Source organism: Anomaloglossus baeobatrachus, chromosome 9 (assembly GCF_048569485.1).
Source record: "Anomaloglossus baeobatrachus isolate aAnoBae1 chromosome 9, aAnoBae1.hap1, whole genome shotgun sequence".
NCBI lineage: Eukaryota > Metazoa > Chordata > Amphibia > Anura > Aromobatidae > Anomaloglossus > Anomaloglossus baeobatrachus.
The window spans coordinates 18,932,875-18,954,927 of record NC_134361.1 but is presented as its reverse complement, the minus strand read 5'-3'; the positions used below and the strand labels follow the sequence as shown (position 1 = coordinate 18,954,927).

General features: G+C 45.2%; 1 protein-coding gene across 1 annotated transcript in view; it reads right to left on the bottom strand.

Annotated features, from left to right (window-relative positions):
• Window positions 1-28: 28 nt before the first annotated feature.
• LOC142250871 (butyrophilin subfamily 2 member A2-like) overlaps window positions 29-22,053 on the bottom strand; it is a 62,678-nt gene continuing 40,653 nt past the window's right edge. The window contains exons 2-8 of the mRNA XM_075323154.1: window positions 11,528-11,878; window positions 2,790-3,065; window positions 2,537-2,653; window positions 2,034-2,054; window positions 1,919-1,939; window positions 1,349-1,375; window positions 29-1,271 (exon numbers count right to left, since the gene is read on the bottom strand). Of these exons, the coding sequence (XP_075179269.1) occupies window positions 691-1,271; window positions 1,349-1,375; window positions 1,919-1,939; window positions 2,034-2,054; window positions 2,537-2,653; window positions 2,790-3,065; window positions 11,528-11,878 (1,394 nt within the window). The 3' untranslated portion in view covers window positions 29-690. The remainder of the gene's footprint in view (window positions 1,272-1,348; window positions 1,376-1,918; window positions 1,940-2,033; window positions 2,055-2,536; window positions 2,654-2,789; window positions 3,066-11,527; window positions 11,879-22,053) is intronic.

Below are 22,053 nucleotides of genomic sequence, written 5' to 3'. Positions count from 1 at the left end.
CACAGATTAGAAGAAAATAATACAAACAGTATATACTGTGGTTTTAATTAGTACAAAAATATAGAGGGACACATTCACGTTAAAAAGTCTTGACTGTATAACGTGTGGATGTTTTTCATTGTGAGTGTGTGAGATTCTTCACTATTAGCCACGACTTTGCCACGTGCTGAATTACTGGATTAATGGTTTTCTACGTGTAACAGCCTTAACGCCCTGAAATGTCACAAATAAGGACATAGGAGCCTATTTATCAAGCTAAAGGCACCAGAAGTTTGGCATAAGTTCCTTTCATCACCTTGTTTCATCATTTTTATGGTACCACATGGACAATGTACATTGGTCTTCAGGGAATGGGTTCATTGAGGAGACCCTGGTGGGTAGAGACTTACAGGCTATGCTCCATGGGAAAATGTATGCAAATTAGTTATCCACCCACTAGGAAACAAAGAGTCTCTCTAGTGCCTCCTATTGGAGGAAGCTACTGTGTTAAGCTGCTTGAGTTCTTCTTGTTGTCCTCATCAGTGCAGAGTCGGGAGCTGGTTGGAGGACCGGATGCTTCTAGGTGATTCTGGTTCTCCTCTAGGAGACTCAGCTGGTGTATGGAGACTCATAGTCAATGCTCCATTAAAATGAGTTTGCAAATTAGCTTTCCTCCAGAAGGAAGAACTCTTATGCTCATGGTTTTCATTACTAGGACCCTTCCAGTTGAGCGTCAGATGTGGCTTCTCCATTATTCTGTTTTTGTTCTTTACCAATCAGCCTCACCGTGTCTCCATTTCTGCCCAACCAGAAAAAAGGTAAGATGTTTTTTTCAATATGTCCAACATCATTGAACGTATACAGGGAATCCCAACTTACTGGATCATAAAAAGTAATTTGTCGGGGCCCTGATAGATTTAGGTAGACCCCAACACGCTCAATCTGTCCCCTCACTGGTAAAGTAGCTTCTTGAGTGTCTAGGGCTTTAAAGTCATCCACGAAACGGGCAATACACCAAATATGTTCCTCAGGACGAAACATGTATGCATGTCCTAATCTTCGGACCTTATTGGAGGCCACTCCAACTGCCCACTCGAGACAATTCCCTAACTCAACCTCCCAGTAATGGCAGCCAGTGGAAAAGACAGGAAGACCAAGGCAACAACGCTCAGTTTCAAAACGGGCACTGCTTGGAGAAGGTGGGTCTTCTGGTGGTACATTCATCAGCGTTACGAGATTGGGGGCAACGGATAGCTCAGGGTGGGCTGTCTCTGGACGTAATGTAATGTAGTCTGAAATAAAAGGGTAAAGTTCAGTAAAATGGTGATAGAAAACCGGTATAAGACAGGAGGCCAATATGGCCACTTACCTGGAGTCATCACAGCTTTCCTCCAAGCTAAAATAAAAAAAGCGCAAAACCTCGTAAGTCATAAAATGATTCTTATTGAATGTTTATAACAACAGAACACAATTTTTGGGATTGAGGTGGGAGGTTCGGCACAACCAACCGGAAAGATATCAAAATGTATCGAAATACCCATCGTCATGATGTCACATCCAGTTTGGTTCTTCGTGGTAACTGGCCCAGGACAATGTTCACTTCTGAGTCAGCAGTTCTGAGTCCATCATCCTTGGCACCTGGGCTGCTTGATAAGCTCTCACAACATTATGGTGTCTCGGAATAAGACGTCATGAATGATATTGTGACGCAACGCAAATCATGATGTTGTAGGCCCTTGGCACCCAGAAATGCCAACTCAAAAGTGAATTCTGCCCTAGTCCGGCTGCCCTTAGAGGACCAAACTGAAGCTCCAATTTTTGCCTCGTTTCTAGGTGGCTCTTTTCTTTCTGAATTTCAGCACATTACAGAGCAGATATTTGGGCAGAATTTTGTAGTTTTAATGCCAATGTTTTGGAAATTTTCTAATTTGAGACTTACCTACTTCAGCAGAGAGATCATCTGTGAAAACGGAAAAAAAAACTATGAGACCGGGTGCACTATACTGGATTGAATGCTATGATTACATATTGGGTACATATTGGGTCATACTCACCGTTCGTCTCATGGAGGGCCACTAAAACCAAGAAAAAAGCAAAAAAACTAAATTAAATTCCATCACCAAAAATAACACAATTCCATACGGTTACACAAAAAACTAATACAATGGTGGCTATAAGTTTGGATTAGCAGTCATGTTCCTTAGGATCTTGCTCCTTACACAAAGTGGTTGTCTACTTTGGACAATTCCTTTTTTGTTGAAGGGTCCATCTAGAATATCGCTGGCACAATCAGCGATCAGCTATAATTTACATAAAGCCTGCAATGTACTGTAACATTTCCCTACAGTGACACCACAGGGCAAAAAAGGAATTACATGCTGCTCATTAAAATTATAGAGCTGTCCATGTAATGCATGGTCGTACTGGGTCCTCCAGAGAGGAAGACGCTCTTGGTACCTTCTTTTCACTTTGTTAATAAAAGAGGATCCTGACCAGACAATCTCCCCTTAAGTTCGAAAATTATTTTTTTGCACAGGAGAGCTCCTCTGAATCCCACCTTTCTGTCTGTGCTGTTTCCGAATGTAAATGATACCAAGAATGGCTCCAGCCGTCAGTATTACAAAGGTGAAGATGAAGGCGTAGGCCCATGACGAGAGGCGCGGAAACATGTCCTCTAGGGAGACAAAGAAAATGTTACTGATGTAGAAAGATATACAGTGGGTGTGAGACAGGTAACAGGCACAAGGGTAACAAAGACCAACATGTTGGACGTAATAGAAGACAGCCATGGTCAGTAACATGGGACATACCGGCAACCTCCATATAAAGTCCGACTCTCTTCCCGGTCACTGGATGCCGCACTGCGCCGTACACGCATCCATCACTGGGGCGTCTCAGCAAAATTCTACTGTCTATCTGGAACAGACCATTGCTCTGGTTGCGGATGATCTCCAGATCAGAGGCCGCTGGGCCACCATCCACCTCCCAGTGCATTTCTGGACTTGGAAACCAGTCAGACGTGACAAAAGAGATAACAATGGCATTATCCTGAAGAGAAACCCCCAAGACGGGAATGGAGCCTGGACCTGCAACACATGTAAAGGTAAGATTCAATAAGAGTGAGACGACAGGGACAAGGTATAAAAAGTGTCATCACTGGACGTGATCACACGTGACTACAGAACTGGACTCCTCGGCACGACCCACACTCAACATGGTGACGTGTGAGGGCTCACTTTCTGAGGCACACTTCAACGTGGTCTATGATGAGGACGTCTATGGGCATTACAGGGTGATATCTCCACTGGGGCAGAGGAATCGTGGCCACCAAGACTGGATCATGGCTCCTAAGACTCCTGGAAAAAGTGTGCACAGGGGTCACTCGTGTAATCTCTGGTAGCCGGGAAAGGGAAAATAATGCATAAAATGCCAATTAACTGATTGTGCAGATTCCATACCTGTTATATACAGTGCCCAAGTAATAGTGTGAATAGGGGAAAGTGACAGAATGGAAAGGAGTTGTGCGGTGACTGTCAAGTAGAGAGGTCACGGGAGTGTGGTTGGAGGTCTGGAGCCGGGCTCCTGTAGTTACTAGGTGGCAGACGTTGGTCTGGGCCTGGTAGGAGCTAGAACCCCGGTCGCAGGGGATCGTGTCAAAGGGAACGGATCTGCCGAGGAGGGCAGCCGGCGGCCTTGAGCCATCTCCGGGCAGGGGCCAGGGCACGACGGGGTACGTGGACCCTAGACCGGGAAGTAGCTTCAAGCGTACTGGTAATTTACCCGACGGGGGTGAAGTCTTCAAGATTCATCCCTCACCTGCTCCAAAATTGGGGTACTAGCGCAACGAGGGGATAGGACTTTTCCCATAACATAGTCCATCAAATCCCATGCATGAACTCTGAGAGCAAGCTCAATCCGTTAGCCATATGGGTGAGCGGGACCCAAATAGTTCCATACTATAGGGTCCAACAGAGAGAAGGTGCCACGGAAATGGCCACAGGCTAACAAGCAACACCAAGGGCACAGATCCACGCGTGCTCCCTCCCTGCTGCAGAGGTGCTCAGAATTCTGGTTTACAAGCTGTCGGTGTCAGTATTCTTGGACTGAGTGAGTATGCTGAAAAACCCCTTCCTCTCCCCAACGGCACCCTGTCACCAACACCAACGGGCCCGGGGCACAAACCCCCTACCCACAGAAGGTTTAAACATCCTGCTGCTATACCACCGCAGCGGTGGTATTCCACATTGCTGCGCACCGTGGGTGGCGTCACGAACTTCTAACTCCCCTGTATATACCCCCTTTATCAAATTAGAGTGTCCGCGCGAAACCCCGGGTCCGGAGACCCCTCGAGCCACTGCGGCTCTGAGCGGCTCGGCCGCTGACACGGGGGCGGTACAATAGCACCATACAGTTCCCAAGTAATAGCACCATACAGAATAAATACTGCAGCAGTGATAACATATTCTAACTACATAATATTACCCTGTAATTCCTAATAACACTGCCAGATAATGCATAACAGTGCCATAATGATGCCATACAGCAACCGAGTCACAGTCCATAGTGTCGAAATTACAGGGCTACGCTTTGTCCAAGTGACAGTACCTTAGTGTGCACAAATTATAGTACTATAAAATGCTAAATAACAGTGCCATAAATCATACACCTTCCAAATTACAGTGCCATATAATGTTACTGTTCAGCATCTAAATGACATAATATAGAGTGCAAAATAACAGTACCATACAGTGTCCAAATCACAGTGATACAGGGCCCAAATTATGAAGCCATAGCGTGTCCAAATCACAATTCAATAGAGTGGCAAAATAGCGTGCCATACGGTGTCACAGTACAATAGAATGGCCAAATTAGAGTGCCATAAAATGCGAATTAATAGTGCCATACAGCATTACTGCATACAATACATACATACAGCATTACTGCATACACTATCCACATAAAAGTGCCATACAGTGTCCAAATCATAGTAATATACAGTGCCCAAATAAAACCATATAGCATCCAAATTACAGTACCATAAATTGCTAATTAATAGTACTACTTCATACAGTGCTTTACACCATCCGCAAAACAGTGCCATACAGCATCCAAATCATAGTAATGTAGAGTGCCCAAATAAAACTGCATAGCATCCAAATCACAGTACTATACTGGCCAACTTATAGTGCCATAGAGCATCCATATCACAGGATCATAAAATGCTAATTAACAGTACCAAACAGCATTACTGTATACGGTGCTTAATACCATCCACATAACACTGCCATACAGTGTCACTGAATACAGCATTCAAATGACATAATATAGAGTGCAAAATAACAGTGTCCAAATCACAGTGATATAGTGCCCAAATTATGAAGCCATAGCGTGTCCAAATCACAACACAATAGAGTGGCAACATAACAGTGCCATAAACTATTGTAGAGGGTCCAAATAAAAGTGCCACAGAGTCTACATCGTGAGGCCAAATAATAGTGCCATACTGTGCTCAGATTATCAAGCGCTATGTGAGTCCCGACTGTCAGTGAGGGACAGAGGATGCTTCAGAATAGCCGCCATGTGCAACCACTGCCGGCTGCACCTTGTCCTGGCAAAATCAGCTTTTCGTTGGGCTTCCAGATCCCCAGGGTCTGTATTTTACCCTCGGTCCATAGTATTCCTAGATCTGCTCCAATCTCCAGCATCCAATTCCACATCCACTCCTATGAGATAAGACATAGCCCAATATAGCGGGTTCCTTAGATCCCCAAGATTCCCAAGGGGCTCGAAAAGACGGATTTCGGCCACTGCACATAGCGAGACCTGTCTGAGGAGCCTGGAGATAGCTGAGCCTTTGTGGGTCATACATGGACCCATTTCAGGACAAAAGCTGAATGTTCCAGCGTTTGCTTCAGTTTTTGTACTTTATCGACCTCAGATGAGGAACCTGAAGAGGAGAAGAATAAGTAAATTGTGCATTATTCATCTCCTCAGCCGATGTCAGACATTATCGGGTGTTTTTGGAGGAGGTGACCTTTCCACGTCTGCACATCTCATTATTATGAATGACGCGTCTTGTGAAGAGGTGAAATGTCACATTAAAGATTTATTGCTGATTTTCGGCTTGCGACAGTGAAATGTATAAGAAATATTCAGAGTGAGGAGCCGCGGGTGGAGTTTCTAAGCTCATATATATTTCAGACAAGCAGTGAAAATCCAAGAACCCAAAGCAAAATCTGGTGTCCTCATACGTGATGGGGTAGTCTTGTGGCCCCCGGACACCAGCTGCCACCTTGCCAGTTATAGCTATACCCTGATCAAGGTTAATAATATCATGGCTGTCTCTGGTGTCTGCTCTCCGAGGTCATTAGATCTCTTTTCAGGCTCAAATGAAGCCTATAATCCTCGGAGATCAGGCAAAACAGGCCCGAGGATTGGAGGAACCGACAAAAGTAAGGAATGAGCTGAGCGATTAGCGTCATGTGTAATTATTCTTTCTTATCGCCTTAAATCATGTGTTGCCTCTTATGAGCAGATCCCACCGAGGACAACCTGAAATGCTCCTCAAAATCTAGTACCCGGAGTTTGATATTATCGGAGGCTGAGATGTAAGGCCGGGCACTCCAGAACGGTTCTTTCCCTGATCGTTGTGACCTTGTTGAATCACTATAGTACAATGTGAGGTCCATCAAGCATTGTCCCATGTCCAGGCTTCATTTATGAAAGAATTAGGTGTAAAGATATTGGGGTCAACTATAGTCACTCTCACCTGGGATTTTGGACTCTTCTTTATAAACTACTCCAGGTCTCTCATATTTGAAGGCATGTTCTCTTCTCCCAACAACAATTTTAGGATCTCTCCACAGGTGTCAATGGGATTTAGATCCAGACTCATTGCAGCTACTTCAGAACTCTCCAGCACTTTGTTTCCATACATTTCTGGGGGCTTCTTGAAGTGTTTGGGCTCATTGTCCTGCTGGAAGACCCATGACCTAGGTGCAACCCCAGCTTTCTGACACTGGGCACTACATTGCCAATCACAATCCTTTGCTAATCTTCAGATTTAATGATGTCTTGCACGCAGTCAGGGCCCCCAGTGCCAGAGGCAGTAAAACAACCAAAATATCTCTGACCTCCACCATGTGTGACTGTAAGTGCTGTGTTCTGTTTTTTTTGTAGGACTCATTCCATATTTTGTAAACAGTAGAATTATGTGTTTTACCAAAAAACTTTATCTTGGTCTCATCTGTCCACAACTTTTCCGGAAGGACTTTGGTTTCTAACGTACATTTTGACAAACAGCAGTCTAGCTTTCCTATGTCTATGTCAGCAGTGGGGTCCTCCTGGGTCTCCTCCATAGCGTTTAATTTCTTCAGATGTGGACGGATAGTTCGCACTGACACTGATGCCCCCTGATCCTGCAGGACGGATTCAATTTCTCTGGAACTTTATTAGGGCTTATCCACCATCTGGACTATCTTGAGTTACAAACTTTCATCAATTTTCCCCTGCTGTTCACATCCAGGGAGATTAGCTACAGTACCATACTTTGTAAACTTCTTGATTATGTTGCGCACCGTGGACAGAGGAACATTAAGATCTTTGGAGACGGACTTGCAACCTTGAGATTGTTCATATTTTTCAACAATTTTTGTTTTCAAACCTCAGACAGTTCTCTTCTCTTTTTTCTGTTCTCCATCCTTATTACCAGACACACAATACAAAGATTGAGCCAACTTCTCCCTTTTTTAATCTGGTTTCAGGTGCAATTTTCATATTGCCCACAGCTGTTACTAGTCACAGGTGAGTTTGCACAAGCATCACATGCGTGAAACAAAGTTTTTTACCCACAATTTTGGAAAGGTGTCGACAGTTTGGTCTGGCCCATTTTTGGGGGTTTGTGTGAAACTATGCTCAATTTGCCTTTTTTAACTGTTGTTTTTTTGTGTGGTTCCAAGACACACAAAGGAAATAAACATGTATATGACAAAACATGTGTAATTTCAATAATTTTATAGGAGAAATACTTCAAGTTCTGGAACAATTTCAAAGGTGCCAACTCTTTTGGCCATGACTGTATGTATTTTTTAACCGATTGTAAATGCCGCTGCTCTCCTAAGTCTGGAGATGTTTTTCTATTATTCCTGCTCCGATTCATTCCTGAGATCGGCCTTCTCTTCTCTGTGTATAAATCTAGACTTTCTAGCCAAGTGGGCGTAACCATCAACTCTTTTCTGTGGGCGTCTTCATGAGGATCACACCCATTTGTCTAATAAGACTACATTTCTATACAGGGAAGAGGGGGCAATCTTGGTACTGGAGAGGCACACAAGCAAACGAAAAACAACATCTGATTCAGGAAGACAGCGGCATTTACAGCAGGTAAGTATAAATATATATTTATGTTTATGGCAAGAGAAAGGTCATCTTTAAATCACACTAAGCAACAAAGGATAAAAAGTATTAACCTCTGTACCACCCTACACCACCAGGAACAAAATCTATTACCAATCTGAATATCATTTTCTCCTAAATCCCCCTAAACCACCAGGAAAATTTAGTGGTACCTCCTATGTCATGCTTAAATGCCGAGAGTTAAAGTCGCAGCCATGTAATTTCAGAACTGTCGTCAATGTAGCTCGACAAGAACATGGAAATAAAACAATTTCCATGTGCATTGTTCGCCATCTCTCTCCCATATGCTTGGTCTACCCTGACAGTTTAGATTGATGCTACTGCAAAGCCAAAAAATGTGTTTTTCTCATTTGTCCTAGAAACATGGTCCTAGAGACAATCATGATTTCAGGTTCATAATTGAGACTAATGAAAAGCAATGCCAAAAGAGGTCACCACACTCCACAGCGAGGGATGTCACGGAAGATTCTTGTGCAAAATCCAATGAGAATAGTGTAAGAAATGTAAAAGCCAAAAAAGTTTAATTCCAAAAAAATATTAAGAACATAGCAAATGAAAAAATGAGATGGTAAAAACAGATATATCTCAGTTAACGCAAACATGTTTCAGACAATGAAGTCCTTAATCATGCAAAACGTGAGACTTATGAAGGAATCCAGCTCACCCACGTCTGACCTCACCACGTCTCAGACTCGGATCCGGCCCTGCCCTGGCCGCAGCAATGAAGAATAAAGGAAACGATCCAGCTGAGTGACCAGGTGATTTATTCAGTGCAATTCAGACATGGCATAGTCGTGGTTAACGCGTTTCTGGCTTAACGCTCTTAATCATAACCATGGTTATGATTAAGGGCGTTAAGCCAGAAACGCGTTAACCACGACTATGCCATGTCTGAATTGCACTGAATAAATCACCTGGTCACTCAGCTGGATCGTTTCCTTTATTCTTCAAAACGTGAGACTGTTCAGCAAAAACTTGAGACTGTTCGGCAAAAACTTGAGACTGGTCGGAAAAAGCTTGAGATTGGTCGGCAAAAACTCGAGACTGTTCAGCAAAAACTTGAGACTGGTCGGCAAAAACTTGAGACTGGTCGGCAAAAGCTTGAGACTGGTCAGCAAAAACTTGAAACTGGTCAGCAAGTTTTTGTACACTGAGACAAAAGTTATTTTTTGGACTTCAGTCATTCCACTAAAAGCTTTAATCAAGGGACCTAATATTGGTAAGACAGATCTTGTAGAACCCCAGGGTCCATGCTCCTATTCTGGACAGACGTGTGTCCTCCAGTAACCCTACATTATTAAGACCTAGTGCTGACATCCTCCAGGTGGATTCTAAAGAAGGATGTTTACAACTTACAACATTCTTGTAAATTTATGTAATTATATTCATGCTTATTTGGATTTGATGAGATCTTGAGGATTTGCCCATAATTGTTCTGGGATTATCTGTTGTTCTTTCGAGTGACTCTGTTGTGACTTGTGTGAAGTGAGTCCAGGAACAAGCAACTTAAAACATTCAAGAAGAGCACGCTGCCAAGAATATTGACTGCCAGACCGGCGCTGTGCCATCAACTTACAAAATGTGACATGCCAGGGCCTGAAATTCCAGCGTATGATTATATGTGTCAATACCTGATGACTATATTCCCGTCTCCTACACCCTCTGCCTAATGTATGGAGTCCTACACCAGTTGGACGTGTGAATTCCAGCGGAAAAATGTTATCGGCAAATACCTTGACAGACAAAGATAATTTCACAGAAATCAGAAGATCGTGAGGTTGAAGAATAACACAAGAATTCAGAATGTTTTTGAAAAGTGAAGAGCGGAAAGTTTCCGATGTCTTGTTAAGTTTATGAATGATTTGACCGGAATTCTGATATTTTTGATGCTCTGGACGCTGGTCGGTGAAGAAACATTGGATCACACATTAAAGGATATCGAGGTTAATTGAACAGAAGGAAAAGGATGAAGACGAGTAGAAGAATGGATTGATCAAAAAGTCAAAGTCCTGCCCGAGAAGTATAAAGATCGAAATAGAAGGCAGGACGATGGGCTGTTGATTTTTCTGTTGTCTGAAGTGGAAAGCTTCCATGAGTCCCTCAAAAAAGTTTAGATAGTAAAGTGAAGGATTGGGCTAAAATAAAATTCTCAAAAACGTCACTGGCTAGAGCGTGCGCCTCTTCATTCTTATTCTGTCCTGTAGAAGATGCTCACTTAATAGGACCCTTTTTCTCGATGAACTGAAGAGATATGAGCGAATTAACTTTTAGGAAGTTGATGTAACCAGCAAATTTGGACTATTTATGATTATATTCGTGCAAATCACCAAAAATACCTACCACCATTTTACAAATTAAGGCCTCATTCCCATCTCCATGTGTCCCGTACGTGTGGTGTCCGTACTGGAGCCACGTTCACACACATACTAATGAAAGTTAATAGAGATCTTCACAACCCCATATTTTCACATGGACCGTGTGTCAACGTGAAACAAATGCGCGTCCACGTGATTCATAGATGGATAGATAATGAATAAATTTAAAAAAAAAGGTGTGGGGTTCCCCATAACCTTCATATGCAGCACAGGTACAGCAGAAGCTGCGAGATGCAATCCTCAGCTGTACCTTGCCTGGTTTTGAAAAATAGAGGGGATCCCATGCTGATTTTTTTAAATTATTTGAAAAACTAATAAAAAAAACACAGTAAGGTGCCCCCCTATTTTTTTTCAAAACCAGCCAATGGACAGCAGACAACTGGGGGCTTGCATTTTTAGGCTGGGAAGGTCCATGATTATTTGGCCCTTCCTATCCTAAACATAGCAGCCCACAGCTGCCCCAGAAGTGGCGCATCCATGAGATGTGCCAATTCTGGTGCAATTAATACTACCGAAATACCAGTATCATTCATTTTTTTCTAGTACTGGTCACATGGATGTCACACATACAGCACACGGATGTCACATGGATGACACACACAGACACATGGATGGCCATACGGATATCCAAAACAGACCATGCAACACGTGAGTTTTTTTCATGGATGTGTGACAGTATCTCTACTTAGTATTCAAATTCTAACCTCATCCCATAGAAGAGTGCGAGGAACAACGATGACCCCCGCCACCACATTTACCTATGGCAATCAGCTCTATGACCACTTCTTGATAGTGTTCGCTGCTGCTGTTCTCCACCAGACAGTGGTACATGTCTGCGTCACTGAGGCTGACATTGCGCAGTATTAGGGTCAGGTCCCCAGAGGCCGGTTGACCTCGTAGCGCCGTCCTCCCGCTGTACTCAAGATTCTGCCGCTCTTTGTCCTCTTTCCCGTTGTTCAGTTCGAATACCGTCGTGACATAAAGAGAGCGGAACCAGCGCACCTTCAACCCCGCGAGACCCTGCGCAGAGGACAGGGTACACGGCAGGAAAGTATCCGACCCCACCTCTGCGATTTGCTTTGTGTCCTGGGTCTGTAGATGAAATTCACCTGGAAGAGACAGAAAAATGAATGAGATAAATCGTTCCTACTTATTGGATTCCGCCAGGATTCGCATAGATTGGACTGGATTTCTATAGACATCAGTGACAGTGAAGGTGTCCAGCAGCACCTGGCCCCTTACATACACTTGGGCTGGCCACACACATCAGATAACTGTCGGCCAAATGAGCTTTTGGCCAACAGATATTTCTTCTAGCCCGGTATGTACGCTCAGCTCGGCTGTGAGTTCATGTGTCTAGAAATGGAAGAAGGGAGAATGCTAATGCCAGTTACGGCTAGGGGCAGCTTATGTCACCACATGATGGACAGGGGACACCTATACTGTCCCTAATGCTCAGGGACCCTAGGCTATCCCTGACCTGTGGATTACCCTTGAAGGTGGAGACACCGGAGTCCCATACCTTACTATTCTCCTGACCAGATGTAATCTGTTACCCCCTCCCACTCCAGGGAAAGAAGGGGCAGGAGTGTGATGGAAACGCAGATTAAGACAGATGGGGGGGAACCAAAACTCAGACACACTGCAAACTCACAGGGATAAACAGTAAGAGTCTAAGGAGAAAAGCAAGCGCAAGAAGGCAGCAACAAAAAGAAAACAGGGGTTAACAGTACAATCACTTACAGCAATAATGCACACCAACCACCAGTATATCTGGATCACAACACCTCACCAAATCAGTATAGATAAGCTATAGCTGGCATTAATAGAATAGTCCAGCCAGTATATATAGGAGAGGTGCAAACGTGAATGGTTCTCCCACATCATGTGACTACAGGAGACTGACAATCAGCCCAGCAGAAATTAACTGTTGCTAGCCTGCCTAAAGGGGGTGTTACACGCAGCAATATCGCTTGTGCGTCACAGGCAAATCGCTGCCCGTGGCGCACAATATCGTTAGCAGTCGTCACACGGACCTACCTGCCTAGCGACGTCACTGTTGCTGGTCGAACCGCCTCCTTTCTAAGGGGGCGGTTTGTGCGGCGTCACAGCGGCGTCACTAAGCGGCCGCACAATAGAAGCGGAGGGTCGGAGAATGAGCGGGACGTAACATCCCGCCCACCTCCTTCCTTCTGCATTGCCGGCGGCCGCAGGTAAGCTGCAGTTCGTCGTTCCCGAGGTGTCACGTGTAGCGATGTGTGGTGCCTCGGGAACGACAAACCACCTGCATCCTCAACAATCAACGATTTTTTAAAAGGAACGACGCGTTAACGATGGACGATTTGGTGAGTATTTTCCATCGTTAACGGTCGTTCGTGAGTGTCACTAGCAACGATGTCGCTAACGATGCCGGATGTGCGTCACGGAAGCCGTGACCCCAGTGATATATCGTTAGATACGTCGCTGCGTGTGACGGGGCCTTAAGTCTGTAGGTTGACGCCTGCATCTTCCTGTGCTGATCACAGACATCATAGACGTTGGCAGACAGAGTGCCAGAATCTATAATTACCACAGATCTTGACATCGCCATGACAGTTGGCGATGCTTGAAAAAATTCTCTTTGTGACAGATTATCTCCTTTTAGAAATAAGGGATCGGGAATATGCAGCAATAGGGCGATAGGCCAATATTCACATGCATGCTCTGCCTAGCCGAGTGTGCATGTGTTCCATATGGAATGAACACCAAAGGAAGCTTGTTTTTTCCTTGAAGAAAAAGATACAGCATTTAGATATCCAGGGTTTGATCCCTCCTTCCCCAAACATCTGCCAACACCAGAGTCTGGAGACCCCTGTACATATTAGATGGTCGGCCGGTTCTGGCAGTTTTGGCCAGCAGGCTTTTTCCCGTGGACAGAGTATTCCATAAATATGTGGTCATCAGGTGAGACCACAATTTCCATATCTCCCATGTAAGGTGGTTGCTTTCATGAGATTCCTATAGAGCATGAGGACCTCTCTCGGGTAGAGGCTTCCCCCATCAGCTGTTTGTCAGGAGTGAGACGTGGCATTTTTGGGATTGTTGAAGGTCCAACCACCAAGTCTCCATGGAAGATAAGGGAACACCCAACCATAATGGAGGCTGGTTTGGCCCCGTTGATCACGTCTAATAAAGGTGGCATCATCCTAGTGATCATCGATCTTCTGCTCGCCGACCGCCTCATGGAGACTTTATACATTTGTCTGATATCATCTTGGATTCCTGGCCGGAGAATGATTGGATTATAACATTTGATAATGATGAGTTCGTCGTCACCAGCCGGCCGGATAACGCGAACAGAATCTTATCTCCTGACAGTGGGATGAGATAAAGTGTCATTTCTGCTTCCAGTACATTATGAGTACGATTACGCCTGGAGCATGGAGCTTCGTACTGAGCTGTCAGCCACCCCTGCTGTCACCGCTCTCTCCGTGGCAGCGAGACGTCTTCTAGAAGAACACACAGGACCATTTGAAGCCCAAAAGCCGGGCATATTAAATGTGGCACAATCCTACTGCCTGAAAGTCTGCGCCATTTTGTTTATTTTCCATTCTTATTTTTTCATATTTTTTGACTGTCGGTGTCGGAGAATGATGAAAGTTGTAGCTTTACAGTTTGGGACATGGGGTTGACACTCAACTTTTATGAATCCGTGACTCTAAACCTTCAAATGGTCCATGTTATGATGGGACGATGAGTATCATGACCCCCAAACTGCTCCTATTTGCTTGGAAGAAATGTTTTCTTGGTTATGCAAGAATATAAGCAGGGGTGAGGGTGGGGTGGGGGCTTCTTAGTCCTAACAGAATGGAGATCAAATGTTTTCCAAATCAGAAGACCCCAACAATAAGGTTCAAAGTCTCCAGGCCAACTCTTGGTCCAGCAATAGGGGGTAAGATTTGTAAATATGCTGTGAGACTCCTGAAGATGAGGTCTCAGGTAAGATTGACCACATCATGGGACCTGTGATAAGGATGGACATAGCTAACAAAAACGTGAGGACTAAGTTCTCCACAATGAAGTCTCCACAATGAAGGCTCCCCATAGGAGACTATGGGGATAGTGAGAAACTGAGTCACCTAAGCTGACCGTCAGACTAGGGGGTCCTCACCTATCCACACTTTCAAATACCCCTAATGGTGGGGATGTCTGAGTCTCCTTTGTAGCCCTGTTCCTGACTAGCCCTAATTTTATACCACATCCCTCTCCCCCAGTGGGAGGCCAGGAAAGGAATGTGATTTAACCCACAGAAATAGAGAAACAGGGGAAACTAAAACACTGTCACACATTATGCATACACAGAGGTGTAAGAGAATAGGAGGAAAACAAAAGAGCAGGGAGGAAACAACAAGACGACGGGTAAACTCCTCATCAACACCAAGCACGTTCTACTCTCTCTCCAGAAAATCTGGGACACCACAACAAACAGACCAACATGCAGAAGCTATAGTGGGCATTGGTGGAAGGTCTCCTCCAGCCTAAGTATGAGAGGAGCAGCTATGATAGGCTTCCTTACAATATGTGATCCCAGTAGCCTTAGAAGCAGGTAAGTGGACATTAACTTTTGCTAGCCTGTCTATGAATGACCACACATCCGGTCGATGCCCGAGTCTGCCAGTGTAGATCAGAAATACCAGAAAAAAACATCAGTCAGAGTGTACAAATCTGCAATGTGTGACAGTCGGTGAGTTTTGTGTAAAACTCCGTGTAACGCTACCTGGTCCACGTTGAAGAGTGGATGTAGGGATGTGAACTGGCACCAAAAGGTGGCACCTTCAATATATACAGTCTACACCTCTCCATCGAAAAGCTAGCGCTCCCTCAGGTCCAAGACAAGTCCATTCTCCATGACCAGTTCTTTGACCACGATTGCTACAAAGTTGGTTTATGTGACCAATAATGGACCAACTCCAGGCGATGACATTTGAACATAAGGAGGACAGAAGATAGACCTTGTACCTCCGAGCCTGCACCGGGCTGATCCTGGTGGTTTCATCTCAGGACCTGGCACAGACCTCAATTCTTACTGATATCTTTTTGGATTTATTAATAGTCTCCTTATTTGTGGTGGCCATATGCGAGCTGCAAAATCCACCAAATCCATGATATAACTCCTAATTATCACTACCTGAGCACTACATGTGAGGTTAGATGAAGCCCCCTGGGTTGCGGGGTCACATTGCAGCTGCTGGGTCCACCACCATCGTGGCTCTGCTGCTGCCCTTATCCCCGCTGTCACCTTTGTCTGTACTTTGTATATGTAGAACAAGATTTGTCCATAATTAGACCCGTTCTGCGCGGCGCGCGGCTCCGCCGGTGTAACCTGTTCTGCTTGCGTACGGGGACAGGTATGTCACTTATGAGCCTGAAAATATGTGACATTTATTCCACAAAACCAGACTTTCCACAATGTGGCGGCCTTTTCTGCAGCAGCCGGCGGTGGAGATATTTACCTCCGGCGGTGGAGATATTTACCTCCGGCGGTGGAGATATTTTCCATCGTTTAGTGCAGATATTTGCTTGTGGCTGATCAGACGAGGTGACTGTGCAGCTGCGTCATAGGGCGAGGCGTGCACTTACATGACCTTTATCACATAGGTGTGCGATCAGTTACACAATGTGTTATACCCAGCGATTCAGCCGTGGGGAAGTCACAGCCGCTGCCAGGTTGGCACCGATATGTCCAAAGTCATCCTGCAGTGCCGACCTTGAGCTGCATGAAGAGTTCAGAGCTTCATTTACTCCATAGAGAATAAAGGGGAAGAAAAATCTGTATTACTTACAGCAAGATGGGCTGCAGTGTGTACATCGCCCAGGCCAAAAACTAGAACTCTACCGGGATACAGCCAAACCCCCACTAAAGTGGAGGCATCACAGGTGCAGGAGGAGCAAATCACATACACTTCCATGGAATGGAGGGGGGAGATTGCTAGATGATAAAACTGCACACTAGTGGCTTGCATAGAGCGCTGTTCACATGCAGATAACACAGTCACAAACCCGCAGCCTATTAGGTGACGCCCTTCTATTAGATCAGGCGGGCTGCCAAGCCGTACCCCACTGTGTATCATGCATCAACAAAAAGAGGAAAATATCCTCCAAAAATGTACACACTGCAGCCCATCTTGCTGTAAGTAAGGCTAAGTTCACACTTCCGTTGTTTTGCATCAGTCACATGCGTTGCTTGACGCATGTGACTGATGCGTTGTACAACGGATGACAACGGTGACAAAGAAAAGAATTTCTTTGTCAGACTCCATTGTGTTCGGGGGGCGGAGCTGAGGATGTCAGGGCCGCGGTCTGCATGGCTGGGGACAGGTGAGTGAGTGAGTGAGCGTGTATGTGTGTATGTGTGTGTCTACATACGTGTGTACATGCGGAGTGCGGGAGGGGGTGGAGCGCGAGGGGGCGGAGCCGAGCGGAGCCGTGGAGCTGAGGACGTCAGTGCCGCGGGGACTGCAGGGCTGGGGACAAGTGAGTGAGTGTGTGTGAGTGTGAGTGTGTGTGTGTGTGAGTGTGTGTACACATGCGGAGTGCGGAAGGGGGCGGAGCCGAGTGGTGAAGTGTCAGCCTCCTTGCACACTGTATCCAGGGTAAATATCGGGTAACTAAAAGCAAAGCACTTTTTGCTTGGTTACCCGATATTTATCTTGGTTACCAGCACTGGCTCCCTGCACCCGTAACCACTGTAAATATCGGGTAACTAACCAAAGCGCATTGCTTGGTTACCCGATGTTTATCCTGGTTACGGGGGCGGGGAGCCAGAGAGAGCATGCGCAGTGAAATCCTACGGATCGCGCTGCTCAAAAAACGTTACATGCTGCGTTGCTCCCGCCCGGCGGTCAGTTAAAAAACGACTGACCGCGACGCAGCGGATGCAACGCAGCATCATCAGTCACAATCCGTCACTAATAGAAGTCTATGGGGAAAAACTGGATTCCTGCAAAATATTTTAGAGGATACCGTAATTCCTCAAGGCGACAGATTGTGACTGATGCAAAACAACGGAAGTGTGAACCTAGCCTAATACTTAATTTTTGGAGGATATTTTCCTCTTTTTGTTGCTATGTTTATATTTAGTGTAGGGACCTACAGACATGAGGTCCCGTGACGAGGGTGTAGGCTTACGTTTTATGGCCATAAATACCAACAAAAACCTCATATTTATTTTTTTGTACAGGATACAGCCAGGCCTCTTTCTGTTGGGCCTTGCACTGTAGAGTGTCTGTCCGTGCATGATACACAGTGGGGTACGGCTTGGCAGCCCGCCTGATCTAATAGAAGGGCGTCACCTAATAGGCTGCGGGTTTGTGACTGTGTTATCTGCATGTGAACAGCGCTCTATGCAAGCCACTAGTGTGCAGTTTTACCATCCAGCAATCGCCCTCCTCCATTCCATGGAAGTGTATGTGATTTGCTCCTCCTGCACCTGTGATGCCTCCACTTTAGTGGGGGTTTAGCTGTATCCTGGTAGAGCACTAGTTTTTGGCCTGGGCGATGTACACACTGCAGCCCATCTTGCTGTAAGTAATAATTTTTGGAGGATATTTTCCTCTTTATGTTGCTATGGAATAAAAATCTGCCATAAAGTCCATAGATTAATGAACACAAGTATTTCCACCATGATGGAAAAGTATGGTACAATGCAACCCCGGCTGCACATTCAGCCATGCACTGCACAAATAAGCAATGTATGCCCAAAGTGAGTGCGGATATCACCTGGACGATGCGTGGAGCGGCCTGGCACTGCTATGTATTCATCTATTTATCTGGGCACTGTATAGCATCATTTATCTGTGCAATGCAGGGTATTATTTATATTATTTATCTGGGCACTGTAGAGTATCATTTATCCGTACACTGTAGGGCATTATTTATCTGGACACTGTAGGGCATTATTTATATGGACACTGTAGACTGTAGGGCATTATTTATATGGACACTGTAGGGCATTATTTATCTGGACACTGTAGACTGTAGGGCATTATTTATATGGACACTGTAGGGCATTATTTATCTGGACACTGTAGACTGTAGGGCATTATTTATCAGGGCACCATAGGTCGTTATTTATCTGGGCACTGTAGCGTATCATTTATCCGTACACTGTAGGGTATTATTTATCTGGGCACTGTAGCGTATCATTTATCCGTACACTGTAGGGTATTATTTATCTGGGCACTGAAGAGTATCATTTATCCGTACACTGTCGGGTATTATTTATCTGGGCACTGTAGCGTATCATTTATCCGTACACTGTAGGGCATTATTTATCTGGACACTGTAGGGCATTATTTATCTGGACACTGTAGGGCATTATTTATATGGACACTGTAGGGCATTATTTATCTGGAAACTGTAGGGCATTATTTATCAGGGCACCATAGGGCATTATTTATCTGGTCACTGTAGGGCATTATTTATCAGGGCACCTTAGGGCATTATTTATCTGGACACTGTAGGGCATTATTTATCAGGGCACCATAGGGCATTATTTATCTGGTCACTGTAGGGCATTATTTATCTGGACACTGTAGGGCATTATTTATATGGACACTGTAGGGCATTATTTATATGGACACTGTAACACTGTAGGGCATTATTTATATGGACACTGTAGACTGTAGGGCATTATTTATCTGGACACTGTAGGGCATTATTTATATGGACACTGTAGGGCATTATTTATATGGACACTGTAGGGCATTATTTATCAGGGCACCTTAGGGCATTATTTATCTGGACACTGTAGGGCATTATTTATCAGGGCACCATAGGGCATTATTTATCTGGTCACTGTAGGGCATTATTTATCTGGACCCTATGGTATAATAGTAAAGTATATATTACTAGTATGAAGCCATAGTGTACATATTGGGTGTGTCATGGTTAGAATTTGGCATATTTCTCTGCCTTTTTAAATTTGGCATATTTCTGCCAAAGAAAGACAATATGGCGGTCAGTATCAGTACAGATATTCTTGTATGTGATATATACCGCACTGTTTTTACGAATCTCACTCACTGCACCATGGAATTAAAACAGCTGATTGCGATGTACCACATGGACCTTGGGGGGAGGTTCTAGTGATAGATCAGACCTAAACTACTGCAATGCCCTGCACATGAGGTAAGTGATGTGGCTAATCAGGAGAACTATACTACATTTCTAATTGGAGATATTTGCTAATATTATTACACCTTCTACATATAGGGACAGGATCTTGGAGATGGGAGTACCCCTTTAAGTCCTCCTGATAGACGTCCTGTAAAGACGAGCCGTTCCCCAGCTGCCGGCTCCGCGCAGTGGACGTGTGTCACTTGATTGTCAGCGATAATGACACGAGGGGGGATGTGGTGACACGGTCACAGGATCAGTCACCAGATGGTGATGAGGGTCCGGGATAATGGCTCCATCTTCTCCCGAGATCCGGAGCTATTTCTTACACTGGTGATTTAGCGTTAGTGGCTATTGTTGGGTCTCGCTGCGTCTCGCGCTCAGGCTTCTTATCAATTAGCCACGTACAAGGCAGAAGAATTCATCTTATTCGAGAGTGAGGACCACGTCATAGGAAAACTAACACCGCGGCAATTCCTCGCAGCTGCCGAGGGCAGAACAGGGCTTCTTGTGGAGCGGCGGTGTCACCTTAAAGTGCTCCTGTAGTCTCAGAATCCGTCGTGTGCGCTAATGAGGGATACAACCATTGCTGACCATTATATCACTTGTCTTCTGCATTTCTCTCCAGTTTTCCCCTCCCTAGACTTTACAGTTTCTCTAGTCTTCAGTTATCCACAAGCAAGTGCCTGGAAATCATCTGCAAGATGTCTCCCATACACAGCACACACAGACATGAGGGATTCCTGCTCGCCTGTGTCTATCCAGCACATGTTCAGAAGCAGCAGCAGCATGGAGGACATTATACAGCAGGACTGAGCGGTGTCACTGTGAATCCAGCACCTGAGTGAGATAAAACACTTACTAGGGAACAGCAGCATGGCGGACACTATAAAACAATACTGAGCAGTGTCGCTGTGAATCCAGCACTTGAATGAGATAAAACACTTACTAGGAAACAGCAGCATGGGGGATATTATATAGCAATACTGAGCAGTGTAGGTGTGAATCCAGCACCTGAGTGAGATAAAACACTTACTAGTGAACAGCAGCATGGGAGATATTATATAGCAATACTGAGCAGTGTAACTGTGAATCCAGCACCTGAGTGAGATAAAACACCTACTAGTGAACAGCAGCATGGTGGAAATGATACAAGAATACTGAGCAGTGTGGCTGGGAGGCAGCATTACACCTTACAGAGTCTCCTGATACAGCCCCGGCTCCTGTGCTCGCTGCCATCGCTATGAGTTAGGGGACGGTTGCACTTGTGTATGACTCGTGCGAGTCTCGCATCGTATCATCCGGCACGGCCTGACGCTCTCCGGACACGAGCGTGCAGCTGCATAGAAATACATGCAGCCGACCGGCTCCTAACAGGAGAGTGTGAGGCCGCGCCGGGTGATACGATGCGAGACTCGCGCGAGTCGTACCCAAGTGGAACCGTCCCTTTAGACTTCATCCAATGTCATTTTTTCTCATACGTGTTTTATCCGTGTTTTTTACAGATAGTACTCGTGCCTGTTAGAGTCTATGGGGCTGCGCACATGTCACTGATCACAGCATGCGCACATCTCTTCTCTACGTCAGGTCACACATTCAGTCTAAGGCTGTGTAGAGAAAGCGGACCCCGCGCAGACTTCCATAGAGCAGGCATTTTTTATTACGGATACACTATAAGTCTTTACCATGAGAAAATATAAATGAGAATATCACTGCTGGTCTTTGTGTAGAGATTTATTTTCACTATCGGCGCGGTCATCGGCTGAGGTCCCCCTGAGAACCCTCAGATGTTTCGCCCCCTGAGCTTCACCCCGGGCTACGCCTCTGCATACAGCACAAACTCCTCAGCCCACAGAAGCCTCTAGTGGTCGTGACTGGTACTGCAATGTCATTTTTTAACCCTTGATACAGGACAATGAACTGGTTACTCCAGGAATTTGTGTTTTTCACTCTTTGTGCACTCTTATTCTTCACTTGACCTTTTCCCTCTCGGCCTTTGTGTAAAGAAGCTGTTATCCTCCGTGTGACACATTTTACTTTTGTTATTTCACAACATTCTGCAATAGGAACCTGCTGAGGAGGAGACGGACGCGGCCGTCACAGTCCATACGTCCCGGAAGCGCCTAAT